Source organism: Antechinus flavipes, chromosome 3, assembly GCF_016432865.1.
Source record: "Antechinus flavipes isolate AdamAnt ecotype Samford, QLD, Australia chromosome 3, AdamAnt_v2, whole genome shotgun sequence".
Classification (NCBI taxonomy): Eukaryota; Metazoa; Chordata; class Mammalia; order Dasyuromorphia; family Dasyuridae; genus Antechinus; species Antechinus flavipes.
The window spans coordinates 306,097,460-306,125,106 of NC_067400.1; the positions used below are offsets into that span (position 1 = coordinate 306,097,460).

The 27,647-nt window shown below is 38.0% G+C and overlaps 1 protein-coding gene across 3 annotated transcripts in view; it reads left to right on the forward strand.

Moving 5' to 3' along the window:
- BOC (BOC cell adhesion associated, oncogene regulated) overlaps positions 1–27,647 on the forward strand; it is a 97,745-nt gene that overhangs the window by 42,289 nt on the left and 27,809 nt on the right. For all 3 annotated transcript variants that reach the window (XM_051985301.1, XM_051985303.1, XM_051985302.1), the window contains exons 3-5: positions 5,305–5,482; positions 6,166–6,444; positions 24,627–24,773. In XM_051985301.1, coding sequence (XP_051841261.1) covers positions 5,398–5,482; positions 6,166–6,444; positions 24,627–24,773 — 511 coding nt within the window. In that variant the 5' untranslated portion in view covers positions 5,305–5,397. The remainder of the gene's footprint in view (positions 1–5,304; positions 5,483–6,165; positions 6,445–24,626; positions 24,774–27,647) is intronic.

Consider the following 27,647-nt stretch of genomic DNA (forward strand, 5'->3'; position numbering starts at 1 on the left):
GACATCACCATGTTGGAATCAAGGTACAGTGTGTCTGACAGGTTGATCAGACCAAGTGAATCAGGAGGTTCTATTACAAGTCAGGCACATGAACATTTGGAGTGTAGATATCTTTAAACTTGTGCATTTCACATTATTCACTTCTGCTTTGCTCACAGAGCATGGAACCTTCTTTGATGTGGGCATGCTATGCAGAGCAGTACTTTGCCAGTGTCTCTCATGTCAGGAAATCAGTTCCAAATTTCTTCAGAAAACTTTAGAGTGTCCTTGGATGAGAGATAGGCAGTAGAGACACAAAGGAGGAAAATATGAAATAGTCTCTGCCCTCAAGAAACTTATGTTCCACTGGAGTTTACATGAACACAGAAAAGTATAATACAGAGAAAGGAATGAAGGTGAAAGTAGACAAAGTACTTTAGGAAAACCTAAGAATGGGGAGAAAAGTAATAACTAGCAGGATCAGGGGAAATTTCACAGAGGGGATGGCACTTGACTTGAACTTGGAAAGAAGACCAGAATTTGTAGAGATGAAGAAGTAAACTCTAATCATGGGCAATAGCTTATACAATTGCATGTAAGTGGGAAATGAAGAAGCAGTAGTTGAGTTTGGCTGGAGTACATAAAAGGGACTGGCATGAAATAAGTATAACAATGTATACATTAGAGCCTGATTATAGAGTCTTAAAATACCAGACTAAGTCCTTTATATTTTTTCCTAAAAGTAATGTGGGATTTCTGCAGCTTTCTTTTTTTCTGGAGGTTTTTGAACATAAGACATGCTAAGATCCTTTTTTCCCTTCTGATGAGTGTTTAGAGATTTATGTGAAAAATGGATTAGAAATGGAAAAGATCAGAAGCAGGGAGGACACTTAGGATGCTAGTCTAATAACCCAGTCAAGAGGTCATGAGGGCCTAACAGGGTAATGGCTGTATTATTGGAAAGATAGGAATAGAGGTGAGAGAGATTTTTATGGGCGAATAGGGCTTGACAACTGATTGGAATTTTAAATGGAGAAAGAGTCTGGGTACATAGAGACTAATAAATATTTTCTTTATTTAATTGAATGGAATTCTGTGATCATGGACAAATCACTTGACCTTCTAATGAGAGTTTCCTTTACTATAAAATGGAGATAACAAAATTTACACTAATTATCTTACGGAGTTGTGGGAACTATACTCCAAGTATAGGTAACTATAACTATAAAGTACTATTTGAATATAGAATGTCCCCAAAATTATAGTACAGCTTTAAGTTTTAATAGTCTTTGAGCTTTAATAGTTTATATAACTGCACTAAGATTTTTGGAACACTCTGGTTTTGTATGATTATGTTAGCTTTTCTAAGTTTTCTTTTCTCTTTCCTCTCTACTTCTTCCCTTTATTTTTCTTTTTCTTCTTTTTTTCCTTTCTCTCTAAGTACTCTTTAGGGTTAGTGGTACCCTCGGGGGACATTGCTTGGCCTTCTGGAAGCCCTCTGTGTTTTACAGGTTGATGATTCTTGGTTTGTGGCTGGTATTACCTAATCTATAGTGTTGTTGTTTTTTTTTTTTTTCATTCGTTTGTTTTTCCAGCTTTAATAAGTTAAGAGATTCTAGCCTAGTGTTGTGAAGAACAACTCAGTTGGAGGCAGATGAGAAGGAAGGTTAAAAGGCCAATAGAATCTTGATATGCAAATGCTAAGAAAAGAAGGGAGAAGGCAGTTGAGTGAAGGACTAATGTCATTATACTGACAGGAAGCTAAAAGGAGAGTAGGATGGAAGGAAGGCTTTGGCAGATTTACCTCTCAGACATCAGTTCTGTCCCCATTAACATGTTCTTAATTGGACAGCAGTAGAGAAAACACAGTAGAGTGAAATGGGTATCCTTTTGGAAGGAAAGTGATAACAGATGTATTTTACTAACTGGACCAGAGTTAAATTGGCTCCCAAAGGTCATGTGACCTTCACTATCTGTCTCACCAATTCTCATCCTTGTTTTTGTTGTTGTTGTTGTTTTTACTTTCTAGTATTTTTATTTTTTCTTAAATTTGTTTCTATTAAACGTTTTTTATTAATGCTTTTCATTTTCCAGAACATATGTATGGACAATTCTTCAGTATTAGCTCTTGTAAAACCTTCCAATTCCTCCTCCTTCCCCCATACCTTCCCCTAGATGGCAAGTAGTCCAATATACGTTAAACCACATCTTGTTATGTCATTCCTGTCTTGAATTCCAAGTGCAGAATTCCAAAGTTCTCAACCCCTAGGATCTTCTGGCCTGCTTCTGGGTACTAGAATACACAGAAAATACACTGGTTCTTCTTTATGCTACTGTTTTGAGGGTCCATACTATGGTATCTGTTTGTAGGAAGGACTGCTTTCTATTTAAGTCTCATTGATGGAGGCCTAAAAGGAACTTGCCCATTATCAAACTGCACTCCCTGGAGAGGTGTCATTGTGAGGGTCTGGGGAATTACATTGTGTAGTGGGGAGGAATCATAAAGGTATCTGATGTCATGACCCTGGAGTGTCAGGACCCCTTGAAAGAAAGCTAAGAAGTGGGGGAAATAATCCCGAAAGAAGTTAGAGCCATTGGAGAGATTGGAGAAGAGGGAAACAGGCAAAAGAGAAAATGTTTTAACTCCAATGATGAATTCTACATCCACACTAAAGATTGATGATTCATGTGGTTCAAGCAAAAGTAGTTACTAACTGGGCTATCAGAATGCTGCCTGAATTGTTTTCTAAAGTTTATTACAAGATATAGTGCAGAACACCTGAAACAATAACTGATGGCTAATATAAACACTTCACAGGAGAAGTAATTCATAGTTTCTTTCATTAGTCCATAAAACCCAGTAAGTACTTAAGTGCCCAATTCTCTGTCCTTTGGTAAGAAAAATCTTGGGATTTGTTTGTACCAAAACAGAGATTTCACTGTTGTAGAGAACTCTGAGGGAAGAAACTTAGATACCCAGTTGTTCTGAAATGTATAGTTTAAAGAGTTGTCTGAGGTACTGAGAAGAAGTTAAGTGGCTTATCTAGGTCTCATAGCCTGTGCATATCTAAAGTGGAATTTTAACCCAACTTTTTTTCAGCTAAATATAACTTTTTAAACTTTTTCCACTGGTAATCCCTTTTCCTCCAAGAGATTTTTTGTGATCCTAGGCACATAGGTATATAAAGTAAGTATACAAATCAAACATTTACTGATAATAAATCCCCCACATTCAGTTACAAGACTCTATATGAGGTGAGAATCACAGCTTAAGAAGCTGAAAGCTATACCACTACCTCCTAGAATATTCCTTTCCATGTTTGTTTATTTGTGTGATAATATATACTGTTGCCATAGTAATGTTCTGTAATTTGTTAAAGAAAACTATAGTTAAGAGGGGAAAGGTCTCACTTGATTTTTCTCCTGTGATAGGATTATGCATGTTGTGATTCTCTATGTCTCTCTGTGTGTATACATTTGAATGTATGATATACTGATTTGTGGTTTAACTTTTGTATAAATGAACCATTGCCTGAGAGAGACAGAATAAAAAGCAGAGTGGGGAAAAATTAAAGACTACCAGCAGAAGAGAAGTTGGCTAAGATATGTTAAGTTATAGTGACTTTAAAAATCATAGGAATATGGTTCTGGAGAAAAAAACTACAGGTGAGAGAACTAGTACCCTGACAAAAAAATAGCTTTTATGAAGGAAGAAAAAACATCCTAGACACCTGGAGGAATAATAATAAACATTATCATTATAGATTAAACCTATGATTCATTTTGTAATGTAACTTCCAGGTAAAGAAACTCCTTCCACTAGTGTAGGTCAGCAACTCCTTTGCACTTAGAAATTTCCTTCAATACCTAGTTTTACATAGTTATGATATGTCACAACTCGGACTTGAATCCAGTGCTTCCTATGTTTCTCTACCCATTATATCAAGCTGCCTTTCTATAGTAATAACAATAATAATGAATTCTATTTATATTATAATTAAGATTTGCAAAACACTTACCATACATTATCTTGTTCGATCCTCAAAACAGCCCAAATAGATATTATAGGCATTCTTCTTCCATTTCAGAGACAAGGAAACTGAGTTTTAGAGAAGCTAAATGCCTTTTTAGCTAATAAGGGTCACATGTGATAGCAAAGGTGGGATTGAATCTGAGTCTTTTCTGACTCTTAAGTACAGATAGATGTCTTTGAAAAGGGAAATGAACAATGTGTGATTAAATCCTTTGAAGAATGAAAAAAATGATCTTTGCTAGAAGGAAAGTTTGGCTACAATATGCATTTATTGGAAAGGATTGTTCACTAGAATATACTCCTTTCTCATTTCTCTTCTTAGAGTCTTTAGTTTCCATCAAGGCTCAAATCTCATACCACATCCTTTTAGAAGCCTTTGCTGCTTCCTCTTAGTTATTAGTGCTTTTTCCCTCCTGAAGTTAATTTTGCCTACTTATCTCCACACGTTTTACCTCCCTACGAGAGTGAAAGCTTTTTGGAGGGAATCATTTTTGTTTCCCTTTTTGCCTGGTTTCCCCATTGTCTTGTACAGTGCCTGGCACACAGTAGATGGTTAATAAATGCTCATGTTTATTCGGAGGACCAAGGAACTTTAGGAACATTTTCTAATATAATAACCATTATTTATTGTTTTCACATCGCTTTTGTATGATCCTTGGCTAGCAATAATAACCACAGTATGTGTAGTAGTATATAATATTAAGCCTTATCTTTAAACAGATAGCATGTGTGACATAATTAAATTTATTAAACTATCTTCCAGGATTCAAGTTTGTTGTTGTTGAGTCATTTTAGTCATGTCTAACTTTACATGACCCCATTTGGTGGTTTGTTTTTTGCAAAGATACAGGAATGGTTTGCCATTTCCTTTCCCAGGTCACTTTACAAATGAGGCAACTGAGGCAAACAGGATCAAATGACTTGCCCAAAATCAGACAGCTAGTAAGTGTCCAAGGTTGGATTTGAACTCAGATCCTCTCAGATCCTTCCTACTCCAGGGCTAGCATAGTTATCGTTGCATCACCTGGCTGCCCCAGGACTTAAATACCTGACTCAAAAAGCATAACTTAACAAAAGTCTTTCTAAATTAGAGATAGGGGAGAGCATTTCTTCAAATAATCCCTCTCTTCTCACCACAAATGTCATTGCCAACAAGAATTGTATGGATAGCAAGTGGCAGAGAAGAGGCAGTAGCTTAAGAAGAGGGCAAGTCATCACAGATGGGATGCTCCTAACATAGTTTTTTTTTTTTTTTTTTGTCTTCCTTTTCCCAAATCTTGTTTCTATTAAAGGACTACAGGAACTAGCAGCTTCTCCTTAAGTGACCTAGGGCGGCTTATGGGAACCTTGCCTCTGTCCCTCTGTGACAGACTGCGCTGCATGGGATGACAATGATGTCTAGAAGGAAGAGACCAGCCATCACCATCACTTGTCTCATCTTGGCTGCAGCTAGCTGCTTTGGTAATTTGGGTAAGTCCTTTCCTTCCCAATTTCTTCCCTGCCTTGCTGGTATTCCCCTACTTTTCCTTTACCATCAAATGCAAACCTCAAGAAATACACAAGAAATCTTTTAGAAGGGCTTTCAGAGAAGGGCATGACTTCCACTGGTCTAGTCAGACTTACCTAAAATGTAAGATGGAGAGAAGTAATAATACAAACATACTGCTTCATTTTGTGTCTTTGTTTTCAAATATCTGCATAAAGTCCCTCCACCTTTGCTTCTTAAGGCTCGAGAATAGAAATCACAGAAATCTTTGAATGGTTTGAAAAATAATTCAATTGTTTTGCAAGGACCAAGGAAAGTTATCACTTCTACATCATGAAGGTTAGGAGTATGGTGCTCCCACAATCTAGAAAATCCATGTAAAAATTTTTGGTCCTCCCTTTTTAGCAGAGAAGTCTGGATATTGAAAAATAAAATTTGTTGATTTTATGCATTTCTGAGTTTCTAAACTTTTTCTGTGTCGTCTTCTGGCTTTCACATATCTATAACTTCTACAAAATTCCCAACATTCTCATTTAATTTCTTATGTCAACCTGCACTATGTCAAAAGCACGATGGGGAAAATTGTGATGTGGATTATTAATCCATAAAGGACTTAGCTTTTGATCCCTCTGTGAGATTAATCCAGGATTTCCTCTTCTTCCTCCAGGTGAGGTCCCTCAGGTGACCGTCCAGCCCACTTCCACCGTCCAAAAACATGGGGGCCCTGTGATTCTAGGCTGTGTTGTGGAACCACCATGGGTAAACATCACTTGGAGGCTGAATGGGAAGGAATTAAACAGTTCAGATGATGCTCTGGGGATCCTCATCACCCGGGGAACCCTTGTCATTACTGCTCTCAATAACCACACTGTGGGTCGTTACCAGTGTGTGGCCCGGATGCCTGCAGGGGCAGTTGCCAGTGTACCTGCCACAGTGACGCTAGCCAGTGAGTACCATCAATCTATGTTTCCTTCTCTGCCATTAGTCCATTTTCTGTCTCTTTGCCATTGGTCTCTCCTTTGTCTCTGGATAACTGAGGTAGCATCAATTGGTTTTTCCAAAAAATGACAAGCATTCAGCAGAATTATGACTAACCAGAATAAGCACCTGCCCTATGACATAATATACTCAGGGAAGGGATATAACAGGCACTTATTAAATATTAATTTTTTATGTATGAATTTATATTTAATGCTGAAAATTCCTTCCTCAATGACATATAAAAATATTTTGTTAAAAATATCCTGAAGACTTATAGGGGCTCCTCCTAGGGCTAGCAATAATGGCCAGTAGTAAAAATTTAAAACCCTTCCTGGGTGACATATTTGGTTTTTTTCCTGACCTATTGTCCTGTAATTCCAAAACAATCCATACGTAAGATGAATAATCCTTATTATAAGTAGTAGTACTATAGTAGTAGTATTATAAGTAGTAGACTACTCTACTTTTCTCCAAAATGACAATTCTGTGATCTTTTTCTCATCTTCAGAATTGCTCTTTGAACTCTGGAGGATTACTTCTGTCTTTGACCTATTGAATGGTAGATTCTATTGCTGGCTTACTTTAGAAATCCTTTGTAACCATCAGTTCACAGATTAAATTGTGTTTTTGCGGGCAGAGGAGAGAGGATGAGGGGAAAGTATTGGTATATCTCCCCTGTACTTCCCTACCATAAGCACTTGGGTCCTAGTTCATTAGAGACACATGCTTAGTTATGAATGGATTTCCTTGCTTTCAGTGAGCTCCTGAATGTGCTAATAGTATTAGAAATGACTTGAAAGTGAACTACTGTCTATTACTGTACATGAAAATATTATTCTCCATCCCACTCCAACCAACTCTTATATATATCATTTGTCCCAAGGGTCATGTCTGTTTTGAACAGATTTCCCTTAACTGCAGAACTTGCCTAAACTCTTGCATTCCCTTAAGGGAGGAAAGACTACCAAACACCTTGAACCATCGATATATGATTCTGAAGAATGTTAACAGACATAGAGAAAAAAGAGGAGTTAGTAGAGTAAGAAGGCTACTGATAACATCAGTTGGGCCTTTGTATAGGGCTTCAAAGTTTGCAAACTATTTAATGTACATTCTCCTTTGTAGCTACCAGGAGGGTACAGGGATAAGGCTGCAAAGAAATATCTTAGCCAGAGAAAATTCACCACATTTTAAGGACCTGCCCTTTTGCTGGAAATGAGACTTAAGAGGACAGGCAAACTACAGTTTGAGAGTTAGGGCTTTTGAATCTTTTCCATTTTAAAAGTATCAAGTTCGTCCATGCTAAACTTGGCAACTTGTAGCTTCATGAAAGAGTCCCAAGGGTGTCCTATTATTGTACACATTTCTGCTTTGGGTTTCTGGGTGCACCATCATCTTCATCATGGTCATATCAGAAAATCACTAATTGTCTGTCTGCATATATTAGAAGTGATACTAAATAAATTAGCAAATAAATGAATGAATGGATAAGAAGTTGGACAAATTAAATTAACATGATAAGGGTTTTGTTGTCCATAAGAATTTCTGGAAATAGTAAAGGTATCTTACTTTAAAACCATCTACATATTCCTGGGTACTGCAGTGGGATCCATCAGTCATCAGGAGAAAGGGATTCAAAACTAGGAAACCCATAGAAGAGGAGCTGAAGCTAAAGGATGTCTTATTGACTCTCCACCCACCCCACTCTTCCCATCCTACTCACTAACCCCTGTACGTGCTCCACCGGAATGCAGAAGGGAGGCTTCAGGCTACATCCCAGCTTTCTTGGAACACTGTCAGGCTGCCCTGCCCTTTCTCTCGGCAAAAAGGAAGGGTGTGTACACTGCTGTCTCCTGTCAAGAACTGATACTGAGCGGGAGATGTGTCTTGGGGGCCACACACACACACATACATGGCAAGAGCCTCATACATTTGCATCAAGGGTGTAGCCACAGCTTTGTACATGGAAAGAAATTCATTTATATTTATATCTATATTTAATAAGCTTGTATCTCCTGATGAGAGGTAGCCAAGTACTTATGCTAGAGAGAAATCTTAGGGTATATGTGTACCTATAAGGGATAGAGAAATACAGAGAAATTCTCTCACTGGCAGGCAGAGGGGTTGAAGGGGACAGGTAATAAACCATACCTATATGGGACAAATATGACATAGTAGGGAATAGAAGAGTTTCTTATCTGTAGCTTATGAAGCTTAGATGAGAAATAACTTTTCAATTAGGATTGTGTCATAGACCTTTTTAGGAATCTGCCACCTTTCTCAGACGCTTTCTCAGAATAAAGTTTTTAACATTAAATAAACTGCAGAGGAAACCAATTATGTTGAACTATAGTTATCAGACTATAAAAATCAAAAACAAGTTCATGGAATCCAGATTAAGAAGCTCTGTAGCAAAGGTAACAATCTTCAAACCAATGGAGGTATTATGTAGCAATAGTACCATCAGAAATCAAAAAGATTAGCTCACCTCTTAATTGTTAATGTGTATCCTGGTGGGATACTTATTTCAGAAATCCCCATATGTATCCATCTGGCCACTTTCACTACTAGATTGTTGCTTTTGTTGTTGCTTGTTTGAGGTGAAGTGAGAGTTAGAGGAAGGGCTGGGGAGGAGATCTTAATGTGAATTGCCCCTTCTGCTTCAAGGTGTATCCCTGTGGAGAGAGGCAAATTTACAACCGTCATTTAAAAAACAAAATGCCCTGCAGTTTCTTTTCACTGGTGCCTGGAGGGATCTGCAATTGGCGGGAGGGGACAAAAGAAAGGGTTTGGGAGCTATTCAAAAAGGCAGAAGGAGAAAAGGAGAGGCTTGTGCAAAGGCAGAGCTAGTTTTGTTTTAAAGCCAAGAACTATTGGCTTGTCATTTAGACATTAATCAGAAGTGAAATGTTTAGGCCTGGCTGGAAGGGTAGAAGAGAGCTGGAGAGAGAAAGGGAGGATTGGAGGGGGGAGAAGGGAGGGCTCTGTAATGGAGAAGAGGGAATCAGTGGAGTGGAACTATACCTCCTAAGCTTGAAGGCAGGAGTGGGGGTGGCGGGAAGACGAGGGGTGGGGGGGTGGGGGGGTTGCTGTCATTGGGCTGATGCCATTGGGGGATTTGGCCAGGACTCAGCAGTTAGATTAAGTTTCTGAGTGCACATTCCAGAGCAGAATGGGGGCTGTGTTTTGCCGGTGGGCTGATGTATGAGGGAGGCTGAGAGGTAGATGGGATTACCAAAAGCATGGTTTTCATTTAGAGAAAAGAAGGAAAGCACCATGCTTACACGCACACACATACATCATTTAAGATTTCTTTTTCCTTTGGCCTCTCCAATGTCTGTGTCTGCAAACAAAGTCATCATTGTTCAAGTCTACCTGGGAGTGCACTGCCCACTGCCTACCTCTTGAGGGACACAGAGGGCTCCAGGTGACCTGGAAGCCAAGGCTCCTGTCTACAATCCCTTTCTGGTAGAAGAGTTTCCTCCCTAGCAATTTGTGTCAGAATGTTTCCAGAGTAATAGGTTCAGTTAAATTCTCCTCCTGTTTGACCTGTTCCAGAAGAGTTCTAAGAATTTGAAGAGTGGGGGAGAAGAAATCAGGGACTCTATATAGTCTAACACTTAAGTTTGCCATATTCCACAAGATCATAGGATCATGAGTGCTCAACTGGAAAGGGGCTTAGAGGCCATTTAGGCCAAAAGCTTCATGTTACAGATGAGGAAACTGAGGTCCAGAGAATTAAGTGACTTGCCTCAGATCACTTAGGTGGCATTTGAACTCAGTTAACATGTGGCTTTTGCTCCATTTGTCCCCCTTTGAGGATCTTATTCCACTTCTTTATTGATGTCTCTGTTATGAATTTTATTTTAGATATGATATCAGTCCCTTGTTAAATTTCATCCTTTTTTCTCTTAGCTACCCATTTGAAGCTCCAGAATTCTTCCTCTTTGAATTTTTTTTTTCTGTTTTCATCACTTCACTCCCTTTCTCCTCATTCACTTAATCCTTCGTCTTAGGAAACATAGACACTTAGCTCTGTTAACCTGCCTTTGAAGTTAGTGCCTTTTTAATTCTTTAATTCTCTTATTTGTCCTTTGTAGGCGCTGGGTTCCCACAGCCACTGGAGTTAATTGTGGGTGGTGATGGGTGGGTTGTAAGACTGGATTCAGGAGTTTGGCAGCCCAAATAACCTTGCTTTCTCCATCCCCACCCCCACCCCCCAGGAGAGGTCTCTGCAATGTGGGTCACTGACCTCAGTAAATTCATACAGATATTTGGTCTGGTAAGTCTGAACTCCATTAGCCTTTCCTAGGATCCCAAGAGCTAAACTAAGATATCTCTGAATTAATTCATTCCTCTGCCATGTTAGTAGCTTGCCTCCCAGTCAGTCCTCAGGGATCTCATTTACAGTTGGAGATACTTGGCTAACAGAGTGCCTTCAACCTGAAGCCTGAATATAATTAAGGGTATAAAGTTTATTCCTGGGCCTTCTTTCCCTTCCTATAGGGCCTTTGAGAATAAAGGAAACCAGAATTGTAATCCCTGGTTATCAGTTTTTCAGCATCAGTGATCATCTGAATCAATCAGATTTTTAATCTACCTCTAGGGGAAAAAAAAAAATCCTCATTACCTCTCCCCATCCCACAGTGGGTGGTTATTAGGTATAGGAGATTGAGTAAAAAGAAGACAGGTCAGTAGTGGTCAGGACCACTTCTCCCAGCATTTTCTTTTCTCACTTCCTGTTTATAACCTGTGACCAGACATCAAAAGGCTCTTTGTGAGTTGGGGAAAAGGAGTTGTCTAGGGATTTTCATTCTTCATCTTTCCATTTCATTTCATGCATTCATTCAGTGAATGTTTATTCACACCTACTCTGTGTGAGGTATTTTGCTGCTTTGATTTTATTTTAATGGGCCCCTGTTTCCCTAACTGGGTGACTGGGTGGCAATGTGCTATAGCACTAGTTAGATAGCACACCAGACTTGAAATAAGGAAGGTTTATCTTTTTTAGTTCAAATCTGTCCTCACTGACTAGATGTGTGATCCTGGGCCAGTCACTTAACCCTGCTTACTTCTATTTCCTCATCTGTAAAATAGTTGGAAAAGAAAATGGCAAACCACTCCAGTATCTTTGTCAAAAACAAACAAACAAACAAACTCAAATGGAGTCAGACAAAATTGTAAAATAACTGTATGACAAGAATCTTTCTATCTGTAAAGAGACAGATGGGCTAGAGATGGTCTGTAAGAGCCCTTTTTAACACAACATTCTCTGGCTCTTTGTATCCCTCCATTTCTAAAAACATAAGATAAAATAACCAATGGATTATAGATTTTAGAGCTATAAAAGCCTTTAAAGCCAATGAGTCCAATTATCTCCTTTTTTTTTTTTTTTAATGAGTATGAATTGAAAAATGGAGAGGTTTGTTGAAAAAAATAGACAACTTGTATGAGCAGCTAGTTGGTGTAATAAATAGAGCACCAGCCCTGAAGTCAGGAGGACCTTAGTTCAAATCTGGCCTCAGACACTTAACACTTCCTGGCTGTGTGACCCTGGGCAAGTCACTTAACCCCAATTGCCTCAGCAAAAATAAATAAATAAAAAGTGGAATGCCATTTTAAAAAAGAAAGAAAAACGGAGAGGTTTAATGACATTTATTTGCCCAACGTGGTCAAAAAAATGTCCAATTGATCTTTGAACCTAGGCCTTTCTGGCTCCATGTCTACATAGTTATACAGTGCTTGGTACACAGGTGTTTAATAAATGTTGACTTACTGACTACACCATACTGACATTCTTTCTCATAATGGCTGGCATATTTGTGGGGGGGAAGAGAAGAGAGAGTGAACAAATATGGAAAGAAATAGATTTGATTCTCATGGATTCAGTAGCTTCTTTACAGATAGCCTCTTACTCAGGAAAAATTCCACACCCCTCAATCAGGGGCACTGTGATTTCCCCATTCAATAGGGATAGACAAGCATGTAGAATTTAGTTTGTCCAATTCATCAAGCTGCTAACTTGCCAGTTATGTCTGTCACTCTTCTGGTCAGACAAACTGACCCTGAGCCCACAGGACAGTAAAGTCATCAAGCTGAAGAACATTTTTCTCTTTGTGCAGCTTTGCTGCCTGTGAATGCCATTAAGCAGAGTCTCTGGAAAAGTCTTCTGAATCTTGTCTCTGAGCTGGAAGGGGTAGCTAAGAAGGGTTGTATTTCTTCTGTAGCAACATTTAATAATGGAATGATTTGCCTTTATCTATTGTTTTTTATTTTCCTTTTCCATATCCTTCCTAGTCCCTTGTTTATTTGGGATGGTTTAGGTACATTTTTATAGGGAGGCAGGATGTCAATACTTAATTTGGAATCACTTGTTGTAGAATATGTAACACTGAGAACATATTTACCTTCCTAATATGTCTGGATCCTCAATGTATCTCATATTCCCTAAATTCCTTCCATAGTTCTTCTCAAAATATTTATTTTTATTTTAGGTCAGTGGTTTTTAAGCTAAGGTCCATGGACCCCCCATTGATCCATGGATAGATCTCAGAAGGTCCTTGAATTTGGATGGGGAAAAAGACACCTTTATTTTAATAAAATTGATTTCCTTTGTAAGACTATGCATTTAAAAACATTGTTCTAGGAAGGAATCCACAAGCTTCACTGCCAAAGTGTGACATACAAACAAAAGTTAAGAATCCCTGCCTTAGTCTTTATTTAACCAATTCTTCAGTTCCTGTTAAGGAAAGAGTAATTTTCCAAAGTCCCTAGTTCTAGGTTCACATATTTGAGGAGTTGAGGAAGTTAGCAACTTAAAGGCTGGTAGTCACCACTATATTCCTGTTTAGAATTCCAGACACAAAGCATTGTGATGCTCCTCTTCTTTTTTTCTAAAGCCTAAGCTGGTATTTTAGCTTTTTGTCTACCATCCTACACATTTAGAACTGAAATGTATGAGTTATTTCCAGCCTGTTAATGTCCATGTTGCTCAGGACAGAGATGAAAAATTTTAATTTGCATAATGACTTCAGTTAGATTTTTAATCTACTTTTAGGAAGAAAAAATATATATTATCTGTACACACATACACAAACACATACACACATATCTTTCCATCCCACACCTACTCCTATAATTTGCCTGCATTTCTTCCATCTTTCTCTAACAAGAACTTTTCAAACTAGAAAAGAAATTTAGTTTTTCTTTTCTTCTCACATGCTCCCCATTCCTCCTGCTACAAATCTCATCCTGTCAGTAACTCCCTTGATAAAACAGAAGGGAAACATCAGCTGAATATTGAGAAAACATTTGTCTATTGGCCTTGACTTCTCCAGGAAGCTTGTTCTGGGGATGATGGGCCAAGGTGGGGGTAGGGGACAGCAGGAGGGCGGAGGTGTTGAGGGAAGAATGAAAACACAGGTGGCTTTTCCTGAGTTAGCCATCTGAAGGGAGTTATGTCCCTGGTGAACTCTAGTGCTGGAGATAATATTAGCAGCTATACTTAGACAAATTTATTGATATTTAGTTGAAATATGACATGGTGTGATCAGGACATCTTCAAACAAAAAAAAAAAAAATTCCTAAACTTTTCTGGTATAATCTCTTTTTAGAGTAAGAGACAGAATCGGAATGAGCTTCACCAGCCGGACACCTTTGCTCAAAATCTTTCTGGTGATTTTTCTCTACGAAGGAAAGTCTTGTGCTACCCTTCCAGTCCTTCATTTACAATTGTGGCCGATCATATCAATATGTATCCTTAGCATGTAGATATTCTGCACTGAACCCTTAAGAGTGTCTATACTCTAAAAGAACAGAGAACTCCCAGAGAAGGATAAATCAGATCCAAGATAGGAATTGGACCAAAAAAGAATTCTAGAAGTACCGTGCAAGGAATTTCAACAACAATAAGGATCTTTATGATTATTGTTTTCATCAGTGGTTAGAAAACTGGTTCAATAATTAGTTGAATATTGATTAAACCTCTTGTGATTACCACAGCTTTGTGAATCTGATCTACACTTGATAATCAGCATAGCCAGAATTTGAGAGATGGAAAATGCCAACTAGTCCAATCTAAACATAAAGAGCAATCACCACTAAAGACCTTGGAGGGTTGGGAGTAGGTTAAGAGTGGGAACCTCACCTAAGTGAAAGCAATTGGGCTTGGGGTGGGATGAGTACTAACAGGAAGATTAGAAGCTCAGTTATACAGAGATGAAAAAGAGATAGCAAATATACTAAAATGAGTAATATGTCTTAATATGTATTAGAGAATATGTTAGAGGGATTCCCAGTATCCCTCATTGTTCAGAGATAAGTAGCAAAGGAGAGGCATTAGAAGAAATAATGTTAAGTACATCAGATGGTCTAGATATGATTGATGAATTGGTTGTTGATCAGGACTAGATCACATCCATCCATATGGGATTTTCAAAGGAACTCATGAGTAAGAATGTAGAACTGGTGACCAACAAAAATGCATACGTTGTCATTAGAAAGAGCCCATCCAATATAAAGAGAACTAGAAAGAACTAATAGAAACGATCAGATTGATGGAAGGGCTGCTTTATCAGGACCAGGCTAAAAACAATGATAATATCCCAAAAAGAGAAAGATACTGCATTGTGAGAAGATGAAGACTGAGAAAAGATTTGGTAAAAGCTTATGAAAATTTGAAAAGTATAGAGAGTAAACACAGAGTTGTTTACCAAGTCTCAATACATTGAAATCAAATGCCTTATCTTAAAGCTTGTATCAGGTAAATTGAGGATAAATTTTAAAAGTACTTTTATAGCAGGTAATACACTCTTGGAATACAAAGCATACATTAGTGCCAATAGATGAAAGTATGTTGTGTGGTATGGTAGATGGAATGCTGAACTTTGAGACAAATGACAAGTTTAAGTCTTACCTTATATATTTTGGCATCTGGCAAATCACTTTACCTCTCTCGGACTTAGTTTCATCATCTGCAAAATGGGGATATTAATAGCATTGTCTTTCAAGGGTATTTGTAAGGATTAAGTGAGACAAAGTACTTTGCAAACCTTAAGGAGTTATATAAAAGCTAATTATTGTTGTTGGTCAATGGTTTAACCCAGTACACCAATTCTTGTATTCTTTGAATAATACTTCTCTTAAACTCCCCATGCAGATTGCTTGGCTGAAGTATTTGTCTCTTTTCTGCTCCTTATGTGCCTATATGAGTATCTCAGGATTCACCATTTCTATTTTTTTCTCTTTCTTTTTATGCACAATCCCTGCCAGCATTGCTTAAGGCCACACCAGGATCCAGTTTGGACCATGATTAATCCAGACCACCAGGATGCACATTCATTTTCCCACTGCTAAGTTTATAGCTTATATTTGGGTGATCAGAGAAACATGTATTATGTGGGTTTCAGGCAAGAAAAACATTTTTTCATCTTTTTTTTTCTCTTAAGTATATTTTTTCCACTCATTTCATTCCTTGATCAAATCCAAAAGAAACTCTCCATCTTGCTGACCAACCCCATCTCATAGCAACACTCAGAGTCAGATGAACAAGATATCCTGCAAATATCTTTTGCATTAAGAGTTAACCTTCACTTGGCTTCAATACCCAGTGGAAACATGGCTCTCGTCCTTGACTTGTCTTAAAAGATTAATTACATCTTTAGTTCTCTATTCTGCCTTTTAAAATTATTTTTACTTTAAGGAAGCCAAGAAATTTCTGAAATATCAAGTGAGCTCCTTGCAAATCATTTTATGACTTTGGGGAAAAAAAAAAAAAACTTCCCTGTAAAAAAAGGGAAGTTTTCTTCCTTCTCCTTCTTTTGTCTTCTTCTCTTTTCTCCTGCATTCCCAAGTTTTCTTCACTATTCAGATCTAAGAGCAAGTTTTTTTAAAAACATATTTCCACATTTTTCATGCTGTACAAGAAAAATCAGATCAAAAGGGGGGGGGGGGATGAGAAAGAAAAAAATAAGCAAGCAAACAACAACAATTTTAAAAAGCTGAAAATACTATGTTGTGATCCACTTTCAGACCCCATAGTCCTCTCTCTGAATGCAGATGGCTCTCTCCATCATAAGTCTGTTGGAATTGCCTTGAATGGCCTCATTGTTGAAAAGAGCCAAGTCCATCACAGTTGATCATCCCATAATCTTGTTGCTGTGTACAATGTTCTCTTGGTTCTCCTCACTAAGTACAAGTTAATATAATATTTAGCAGGGACAGCTGGGTGGTGCGGTGGATAGAGCACCAGCCCTGAAGTCAGAGGACCTGAGTCCAAATCTGGCCTTAGACACTTAACACTTCCTACTTGTGTGATCTTGGGCAAGTCACTTAACCCCAATTGCCTCAGCAAAATGTATATATCCAATATTTAGCATTTATATATGCTTTAAAGTTCACCAAAAAACTGTATAAATATTATCTTACTTTATTCTCACAGCAATCCTGGATGGTAGGTGTTCTTATTATCCTAATTTTATAGATAAGGAAAACGAAGCATACAGAGATTAAGTGACTAGACCATAGTCACGCAGATTCTGTTTTGCCTCAAGCACAGTGCAGAGTATGTTTTGGCTCTAGGAAAGTTTATCAGATTAACAAGAATTTTCTCTTTTTAATTTGAAGAAACCAGTAAGTAGGCAAGAAAGCCATTCCTTAATCAGAAAGTTTGATCGACAATGAGTTACATTTCCATGACTGTCAGGGTAGAACTCTAGAATTAATATTGTCTTGGTAACTTCAGAGCTGTTTAGAAAATTCACATGAAAGTAGCCTTCTATCCACACAAGGTGAAGCATCATCACCACCTGCAGCTGATCCCTGTTTTCTGAACATTCCTGCTGATTACTCTGCCCTGACATAGTGATGATGTCTACACATGACCATGAATAATGGGGGGAGGGGGGTTTGGCTTTGGGGAACCTATTTAAAGAGGTAGCTAGGCTGGTCTTGGAAATATGAAAACTTGAATTCAGATCTCATACCTTATATTTAGTATCTGTGATCTTGAAAAAGTTACTAAAATTTATCAATTTGAGACAGCTTTCTAAGACTTGCAACTAAGATATAGATAGTACAAGTATGAGGGTTTCCCCATATTGGGAAATCATTTTTTCTTGATGTATGGAACCTGTTTGGTTCCCTCATTTTACAGGTGGCAAAACTGAGGCATGAACACTTAAGTGACTTGCCCAGGGTCATGCAGCTAGATAACTTAGGAAGGCTTTGAACACAGGTCTTCCTGATTCCAAGTTGAGGTTCTATCTACTATTATGCTGAGACATGAGCTTTCTGAAACTCCATCCTAACCACTTCCTACACACTCCCTAAAGAAAATAATACCTAACTGGCTTTAAATTCAAGCCTTTATTTTAACTGTAGTTTTTTCAGCATCCGCCATCAGGGTGACTATTGCTGTGTGTTCACTTAGCACAATAATACTCTGACATGTTCATCTTTATTCACAGGGTCAAGTTTTTGAGCTGAAAGGCCATAAGGTTCAATCCTTGCTTTTTTAACAGTTAGGAAAACTGAAGCACAGAGGCGTTAAGTGATTTGTCCAGGATCACACAGCTAGTAAATATCTACAGTGGGATTTTTAACCCAGGTGTTTCTTGGATCTATTCACTATATCATGCTGAATCTAGTGATATTATCCTCAGTTTATAGATCAGAAAACTGAAGCATGAAGAACTTGTGAAATGCTCATATATTTAGATGACCACATAGAAAATCAGACATGGATGGACCCATCTGTCTCTGAATCCCAGTCATGTTGATTTTCTCATTACAATTTGCTATATGCCCTCACTTAGAGTGTTCTAGGATTCAGTACCATTGGCATTCTGCAGAAGGGGTCTGTAAGGACCTGGGAGGAAAACGAAAACAATGTTTCCAGTAATGGAAACCTTCATGGGAAGCCTTCCCATGGTTCCTAACCTGGCAAGTCCCTGAACAGACATGTTGCTGCCTGAAGCCCGTGTCGGTGGGGGGATAGAACTATCAGTCAACAGAGAAACTTGCCTTGGGCAATGTTACTGCCTCCCAGTCCAGACAGCATTGCCCAACAAGCCCCTTGTGGTGACACCGCAGCTTGGTGGATCTGATCCATACCTGACCAGAAACAAGAATGGCGGGAGAGATGGGCAGCAGAGGGGGCGGCCGGAAGATCAGAGTGTTAGTGAAGGATGGGAGGATGGGAAGCCAGGGTCATCATAAGGATTCAGAGCTAATACAGAAAGAGTCACATCTGTTTGCTTTTCAGCGTCAAGATGATGCTGGCTTTTTTCTGGTACTGGTTTGTTCCTTGTCTAGAAATGAACTTTGACTCAGTTCTTAGAGAGGAAGGGGTAAACCTAGAGGGAGACAGGAAGTAAAAAGGAAATTAAGTTTTAAAAGTGAATTGATACTAAGTTTGTGCGACACAGTTAAATCTTAAGTAGCAACAGGGGACTTAGCAAATAAATCCTTTGGACCTGAAACCCATGAGAGTTAAGTGCCTGGTTCTGAGTCTGGACACGTAAATGTCAGAGACAACCTTTTGAGACCTGGTCTCAACCCTAAGCCCAACACTCTATCCACTGTGCTCCATTATGTCTTCAGAGATAAAATGTCTCCCCCTCCCATCCAAAAGGCAAAAAAAAAAAAAAAAAAAAAAAATCTATTAATGTTGTTATGTGAAAATGGTAGAAAAGAGAAGAAAAGATGGCAGTACGAAAATGAGACAATTAATGAACTGAGTATCCACTATTCAATCTAATGAAAACTGAAGGATATGAACCCATGGCTTAGGTTTATTATCTCTAACTTATCCTGCATCTATCTTGTTTCTACATCATCATTTGCATATCATCTTCCCCATTGGATTATGAATTCCTTAAAGGCAAAGAGCTTTATCTTTTGAATTTTCTTTAAATTTACATCATTTAGCACAGTTTCCAGAACTTAGTGTTTGTTTAATTAGTGCTTCTTGACTTAATAACCACATTTCATTTTAAAAAATTTTTTAAACATAATAGGTTGCCACAGACTTCTTAGTCTTAATTAAATATTTAATCCTAATTTAGAATTGAAGTGGACCATAGAAGCCATTTCACAGACAACGAAATTGAAACATAAAAGAAATCAAGTGACTTTTTCAAGATCATAAATCTCATAAATGTCAAAGGCAGAATTTGAATGCAATTCTTCCTATTCCAAAGTATTGTGCTATCTGGCTACTTAGCCATACTACTAAAGATTAAATTTCATATGTTCTGTAGTAATATAGCTTTGATAGGGATAGCTATTCATGTGGCACTGCTAAGGTTGGCACTTCTCCATGGGTTTCCTGTGCCTAGTATCCTATGCAAATGTGGACCAGGGTATCATGTAAATTGAAACATTCTTCATGCTGTACAAAGCATGCACATGTGAATCAGTATGACCTCACCCTGTGAAATTGGGAGTTCAACTATAATTGTACTTTGATATATATGTCATGTCACCTTGGTATGTAAACTCCTAGAGGGTAGGAACTATGCCAATATAATGCCCAGCACATTGTGTGTCCCTGATAAATATTAGCAACCACAACAAAGAAAGAGATGGTCCCAAAAAACTGCTATGATACATGCCATGTGTTAAGTATTGAAAAACCAACATAAGATGACATGTAACCATTTGATTAATGTGGACTAGTTAATAAATGGAGCTGGCAGAATGCACAAAGGGAGGATGCAAAGGACGGAGGTGGAGAGGAAAAAAAGAGATTAATGCTGGGAAAACATTCTTTCTAATGGATTTTTCAAATGTACCAGTATGGTAGCAGAGGCAGGTGTTAGATCAGATGATTTCTCCATGAAGGTCTGACCCATCATTCTATAGCAACAGCTTGCCATCCCTATTTTTGCTTTTAAAGGCTGGTCTTATTCCCCAGGATGGTAGCCTGAGTGAGGACAGAGGCTGTACTGGTCAAACAGCATAGCAGACTTTTGGGCTAAAGCCTGGTTTTTCTAATATGCTGCCAACCTCAACTTCTTTCTTCAACTGCATCTGCCCTATGGTTGATTAGACACAGTCATATATTCTGAGGCACTTCCCTGTCCCTCCTCTGTTTGCCTTTTCTCCCTGTAACTCTAGAAAATGGGGGGAAGGTACACTGCTAATCACTTTAACTCTGCCTTTCATCAGTTAGAAAAACTTTAAGGTTTAACTTAGGCAGCCAAATGGGAACTTTTCTTTTTTCCTGGTGAAATGATTATTGTATTGATGACTTTTTTTTTTTTAAGCTTGGAAAGCTAGCCTGCTAGATGGCACATACGGACAAACCAAGTTAGAGTATCTATCTGCCCTGACTGTTATGGACATTGTGACACCAGAATGTTAGGGCCAGTTTTCTTTCTTTTCTTTTCTTTTTTTTCATTTGTAAGGCAAACTTTAGTACTTCCCCATCTAAACGGATGTCTCCATTGTCCTGAACAATGCAAAAGAAATGGAGATGGATTATAGAAAGATATGATTGCTATTTTCTATGTTTTTGGCTCTCCCATGAAGCACAGCATGCATGATCTGTTGAGTGATCCCCTCTACCAGAATTTGCATGGTCAGATGGTTCTTCCAGTCTCAGTAAAAGCCTTTAATTGCAATGTGTTAGTAAGTACTACATTGTTAAGGTGGAGATGACCCTAGTTCCAAAATTCATTTCAGTTGCACATTTCTAGTTTAAATTTATTTTTGCTCCAAGCAAATTTCTTTGGAACATTTACACGAAAGAAAAAAAAACACAATCCTGCCATCAGATCATGAAAGAGAGTTCTTCTTAGCTATTAAGGAATGTTTCAGATGCCAGTAAGCCTTCAGTAATTCAAAACTTTCTTTGTTAGGAACTTTCCAACTTAGCATATACTATTTGCACCATCCTGAAAGAGGATTAGTATCTTTGCTTTAAAAAAAAATTTCATTTGCTTTGAAAAAATGACATTCCAGATATTTCACTAGAATACTTTGAGCAAGGGCCATTCTTTAATTTTTCATTATTCAGGTCATCCTTATCTCTAAATATGGCCTTCCATTTCCTAAGATGAAAAGCTCTCCAGCATTATGGATCAATTCATTGAAGCTAATTAAGACATGTCCGCTGTCCTCAAGGAGCCTACAGTCTAATAGAAGGGAGCTATTTATAATTGAAGTACATTAGAGAAATACAAAGTGCTAATTTAGGCAACTTGTCATTATCCTTGTCTCCTCAAATCCTATATATGGCAATGCATTCTCTCTTACCCTAATCCACAGTGGAGGAGTAGGATTGTAGAGTGGAAAGAGAATTGGATTTGGAGTAAATGTTTCTGAGTTCATCTTGTGTGGTATTGAGCAAGTTAGTAATCTCTTTGGACTTTACTTTCTCCATCTGTAAAATAATTCGTCTTGATTAAGTGACTTTCCAACTCTAGGTTTGTCATCTCATTTATCTCTATGAGAAGCTTTTCTTGACAACAGAGATTGGTTTTCAACTTTGCTTTGTATCTCCAGCACTTAGCAAAATGCTTGGCACATGGTAGGTGCATAATAAATATTTATCGACTGACTGCCTATTTACCAAAACTAAAGTTAGATGTGGATTTTTTCCCTTGCTTCAATATTTTGAGAATTTAGGCTTTCCTCAGTGTGAGCCCTCCCCTCATTGATGCTGATCACCACTCTGAGCTGACTTGGTACACTTCCTTCAGAAGTTTCAATGGTCAAGTCCAACGTGTGATGATCCTGTTTGAACTTAGTGACGTCATACATTTATTTATCAGGTCCATACTTGAAGCCTTTCCAGTTTTGTCAAATCTGCTAGAATCTGGGCTTTACTGACATGACCTTTGAAAACAGAATCACATTAATGTCCCAATGAGGCACCGGAGTAAAACTTTGGTAAAAATAGTCACATTTAGCCAGACTTGGATAGGACTATACAAAGTCAGGTACCACAATAGTTATGGGAACCTTAAAGGCCATTTGAGTTTTGCTGCACAGTGTAAAGTATACTCAAGTCAAAGGGGCAGGGATTGAAGTTCAGAAACCCAAATGCATTTCTATTCTATCTAGGAAGGATAATATTCTTCAGATTATGACATTTCTTCTAAGTGGAAAACTACCTAAGAAATCCTAGTGGTCTGATCTCTTTGCTTTGTGTAGTGCCTGAATTTGGTAATTATTTTTTGGTATTGGGGCATCTAAGTGGGGCAGTGAAAAGAGTACTCAACCTGGAATCAGGAAGGCTTATCTTTCTGAGTTCAAATCTGACTTCAGACACATACTAACTGTGTGACCCTGGCCAAGTCACTTAACTCTTCCTCAGTTTCCTCATCTATCAAATCAACTGGGGAAGGAAATGTCAAATCCACTCCAGTATCTTTGCCAAGAAAACCCTAAATGGGCTCTTTGGTGAGAGATATGACTTTATGCCTGCCTATTGCCTTCTCTAGAGCTAGAGGGGAAAAAACAACAAAAGCGGGTAGTGTCTTGCAGTCATTTCACAATAACTTCTAATGATATTGCTTCTCATAATCTAAGAAGGCTTGTGGTAATGTGGTGGGAAAAAACAATACCCTTAATACATCAAAAATCTTTCTTGGAGGAAATGGGAAATAAAAGGTAAAGGAAGGGAGAGGAAGAGTTAAGAGATTGAAAACTTTTAAGTTTTGCATAGCACTTGACATGTTATTTGATGACTGTGAGTTAGTTTCTTTTATTTTGAGATGAGAAAACAGGTGTGTGTGTGTGTGTGTGTGTGTGTGTGTGTGTGTGTGTGTGTGTATCACATGGATTCCCTGTGGAATCTCTTTAAACCTTAGTCTCATTTTTTTAAAAAGATAAGAAGAGATGTCACCAAAGATTCGTTTTCTACTTATTTTGATTTGAGGATTTGCTCCTATTCTTCCTCATTTCATCATAATCTTTTAAGAGATATTTACACAAACTTGTCACTTTCCCCCAGATGAACCCCATTTTCTCTCTTGCACAAAAGCCTGATTGTCCTTTATCCAGCCTTTATACGCCTGTTGCTTCCATTTGATTAAACCAAAAGTAATATATACTGGCCAGTTTACCCTTTCTGGTCTTCTCTTCCTGCCCTTTCACTCTCTGTGCCTTAGAGGATCTCTATACTTTTTCTATCTCTCCTAGGACAGGGCTCATCCATGCAGATTGTACTATTCACATGTGTCAAGATTGAGATCATTTTCTATGTAGCCCTAATATAATAGGAAAAACATTGGATCTGGAAAACCAGGGTTTAATTGCTAACTCTGCAAATTATTAACAATTTAATCTTGGAGGTGGGGGAAGGGAGAGCAACTTAACACTGAGCCTTTGAGCCTCAATTTTCTTAGCTATAAAAAGGAGATCATACTGTTTCCTATGTTCATCTCCCAAGATTTTTACAAAGCTCAAATGAGATAATGTGTGCACATGGGTTTATAAAGCATAAAGTGCAATAGAAATATGAGCTATTATTGCATCATTGATATCACAATTATAATAATAATTCAACTAGTATCCTGGTTGTAACTTGAGCACAGTCTCAGATCTGATAACGTTCTATGTTATAACCTGGGAGAAGAGCTGAGGAAATGTATTCCAGCATAGCCCAAAGAAGAGGGCTCATCCTACTTTTTATTTTGTAGTGTGTGTGTTTTTTAATTTAAACTCTGTGGGTTTATCTAATCCACATGGCAATGAATGCTTTAGGAAACAGACCATTTCCAACATGATTAAAAATACTTTTGGGGGAAGAAGTTAAAAAAAAAAAGGCCAATTCCCTTCCTTTCTGATCTATATAATGGAAAAGGCAGATATCTAGTGTAGGTGTCAAGTCTCCTGATTTACCCCCTTCATATCCTCTCTGCCCTCCCCATCAGCTAAGCTTAATTGTACCTAGGGGAGTTCTCCTTAAATAATAAGGTTCAATGCATGTAACCCTGTGAACTTCTGTAGATAGTAAATGATGATTCTTCCAAACCTCAAACTCAGACTTCCTGCCATATGTCTTAAAATGTGATATAATCTGATTATAAAAATATTCCAGAAAAAAAAATCAAGAGTTAGATTTGGACTTTTTATAAAGTTTCTCTAATGTTTACAACTTCTAACAACCCAACCAAACAGTTCCCCTTCTTTTCATAGATCTCCAGGACTTCAAATTTGATGGTCAACATATTATTGAAGTGGATGAGGGGAATACAGCTGTCATTGCTTGTGACCTTCCAGAAAGTCATCCAAAAGCCCAGGTTCGCTACAGTGTCAAACAGGAATGGCTGGAAGCCTCTAGAGGTGAGTAGTGGGGAGGTTGGAAGGATAGCAAACTACTAGTATTTCCTGGGGTTTTTACTCAGGTCCCTAAAGTTCCATCACCCTTTTTCAACGTTTAGTCTAAGAAAGAAAAACAAGAGTTAGATTCTATCTGTGGATTTATTACTCCTGAGAAAGCAGACCTATATACATGTATACATGAGAGCACAATTAGAACTGATCTCAGGGTGGGTTTAGGCAGCAGAGGTTATAAAGACAAAAATCACAAGGACTTAGTGGTCTAATCAAGTTATCAAGATAAAATCATAGGTCAGAGGGTAAGAGTAATCACAGTGATCTTAGGTTATCCTTGGGTTGGGCTGTTTTTCAGAAGGCATATTATGGCTGTATCAAATTTGGTCACTGGGCTGGGGGTTGATATGAGCCAGTCTGAGCTGGTTCTGTAGCATAGCAAGGGGAATTGCCAGTTTAGCAAGTGAATACTACAAGAAATGCCTGAGGTATCCCAGCTTAAGGAAGGCTCAATTTGTCTTCTGCTTGGCTAATTCTGCTTTCCAGGTCAATTTGGCCTCTACTGGATACAGGGGAGCTTGGCCAAATTTTACCAAGCAAATCCCAAGGTGCTTAGTAAAAATTATTAACTGCCTCAGTCAGCAAACCACTGGTCTATCTTTTTTTTTTTTTAATAATTATAACTTTTTATTGACAGAACCCATGCCTGGGTAATTTTTTACAACATTATCCCTTGCACTCACTTCTGTTCCAACTTTTCCCCTCCTTCCCCCTACCCTCTCCCCCAGATGGCAAGCAGTCCTATACATGTTAAATATGTCACAGTATATCCTAGATCCAATATATGTGTGCAGAACCGAACAGTTCTCTTATTGCACAGGAAGAATTGGATTCAGAAGGTAAAAATAATCCGGGAAGAAAAACAAAAATGCAAACAGTTTACATTCATTTCCTACCACTGGTCTATCTTAAGTTGTCTAAATAAAATCCTGATCTCAGTACTGATTTTTCTCCTACTTCCCCAGATCCTTAAACCATTGGAAGATGTCTCTCCACCCAGTCTCTAGAGTGAATTTCATTGTCCCTAGAATATGCTGTTGGAATTTATTTAATTCAATACTTCCTGTCTCTCCCATCTCCAGTTCATATTTCACACAGATGCCCAAATTGTCTTTCTAAAAACTCAGATCTAATAATGTCATTCTTGTACTCAAGAATCCTTGGCTGGCTCTCTGTTGTCCCTAGGACAAAAAGACAAACTGGTTCTGGCTTCCTTTTCTATACTATTGATGCTTATTCTCCTCATGCACTCTAAATTTAATCAAACTCAGCATGGCTATTGTTATCCCCTTATGCTTCAAGTACATTTCTTCCTCAATTCTACTGCTTAGAATCCTGGGCTTATCTTCATTGCCCAGCTCACATATCACTTCCTTGACCTCTTGTTCTTAACCTCTCTAGTGCCTTCTCTCTCTTCAGTCTTTCTTGTGTTTACTTAGCTGCTCCCATGTTGTATTCCTCCTTAACAGGATTATTTGTTGTAGTTGAATGTTAATTCTCAGCCTAGAATACAGTAGGTGTTCAACTGAATTGAAAACTCCATCCCTTGATTGACCAGAGAACTCATGTTTTATCTTCTTTTTTTAACTTTTTCCCAAAAAATATCTCACCATTTGGCAATCCTGAGGAATATCTCTACATTTGTCATTTGATCCTTCTCAGTTCTGACAGTGATGGATTTGTGGTCTTTTTTAAATGGATTTTCTCCATTCATCTCAAAGCCTCCAACCAGGAAAATATCTGCTATTTCCTAATATATGCTATCTCTCTCTCCCTCCCAAATTTAGCCGTCTCTCATGGGTTAGAGATTATTGCTTGGAAATGAATCCAACTTCTTTGTAGGATGGTAGGACATAGATCTATCTTTTTCACTCATAATTTTTATAAGAAATGAGAGAGATATGAACTGATTTGTCTCAATAGTAAAAAAACAGAGCTAGGATTCAAAACTAGGTTCTCTGGTGCCAAACAAATATAGGGCCCTTTCTTCACACCATGGAAAGCTCCTTCCCTGAAGTAGTTTTTGGTTTCTTCACAGCTGCTGGAATTTCACGATCATTCCTTTTATTTTATTTAAGAACTTTATTATTTTCTTTTTGTTTTTACATCATAATTATTGTTGATTGATTGATGATAAAATGGCAATAAAATGGGTGTGTATCAATTGAGTAATGGTTGAACAAATTGTGGTATATGAATGTAATAGAATATTATTGCACCATAAGGAACAACAAATATGAGGGATTCACTGAAACATGGATAGACTTGTCTAAAATGATGCTGAGCACTCCCTCCCTAACACACACACACACAATCACACACACACCCACTCACAAACTTTCTTTGTAATGAAGAAAAACCATTTAAACAAAGCCTTCTGACATTGCATCTACTTCTGACAAGATACACTAAGCCCCCTGTTCATAATAGCCCTTCTTTACTAAGAGGAAGATGTGTTTCCTTATCAGTTCTCTAAATCTAGAGATTGTCTTATGCCCTTCATTATTACCCTTGACATTATTATCATCATTGTGTGTCTTGACTCACTTCTCTTGTTTCTGCTTTCTTCCCTTTGTATCACTTTATGCAACTCTTTCCCTATTTCCACGAATCCTTCATAAGTCATTGTTCCTTATGGTGCAATAATATTCCATTATATTCATATACCACAATTTCAGCCATTACCCAATCGATACACTCATTTTGTTTCTATTTTTTTTTTACTACCAATCAATCAATAAGCACTTATTAAGTGTTTATTCTGTGCTGGGAACTGTACTAAGCACTAGGGATACAAAGAAAGGGCAAAAGATAGTTTCTTGA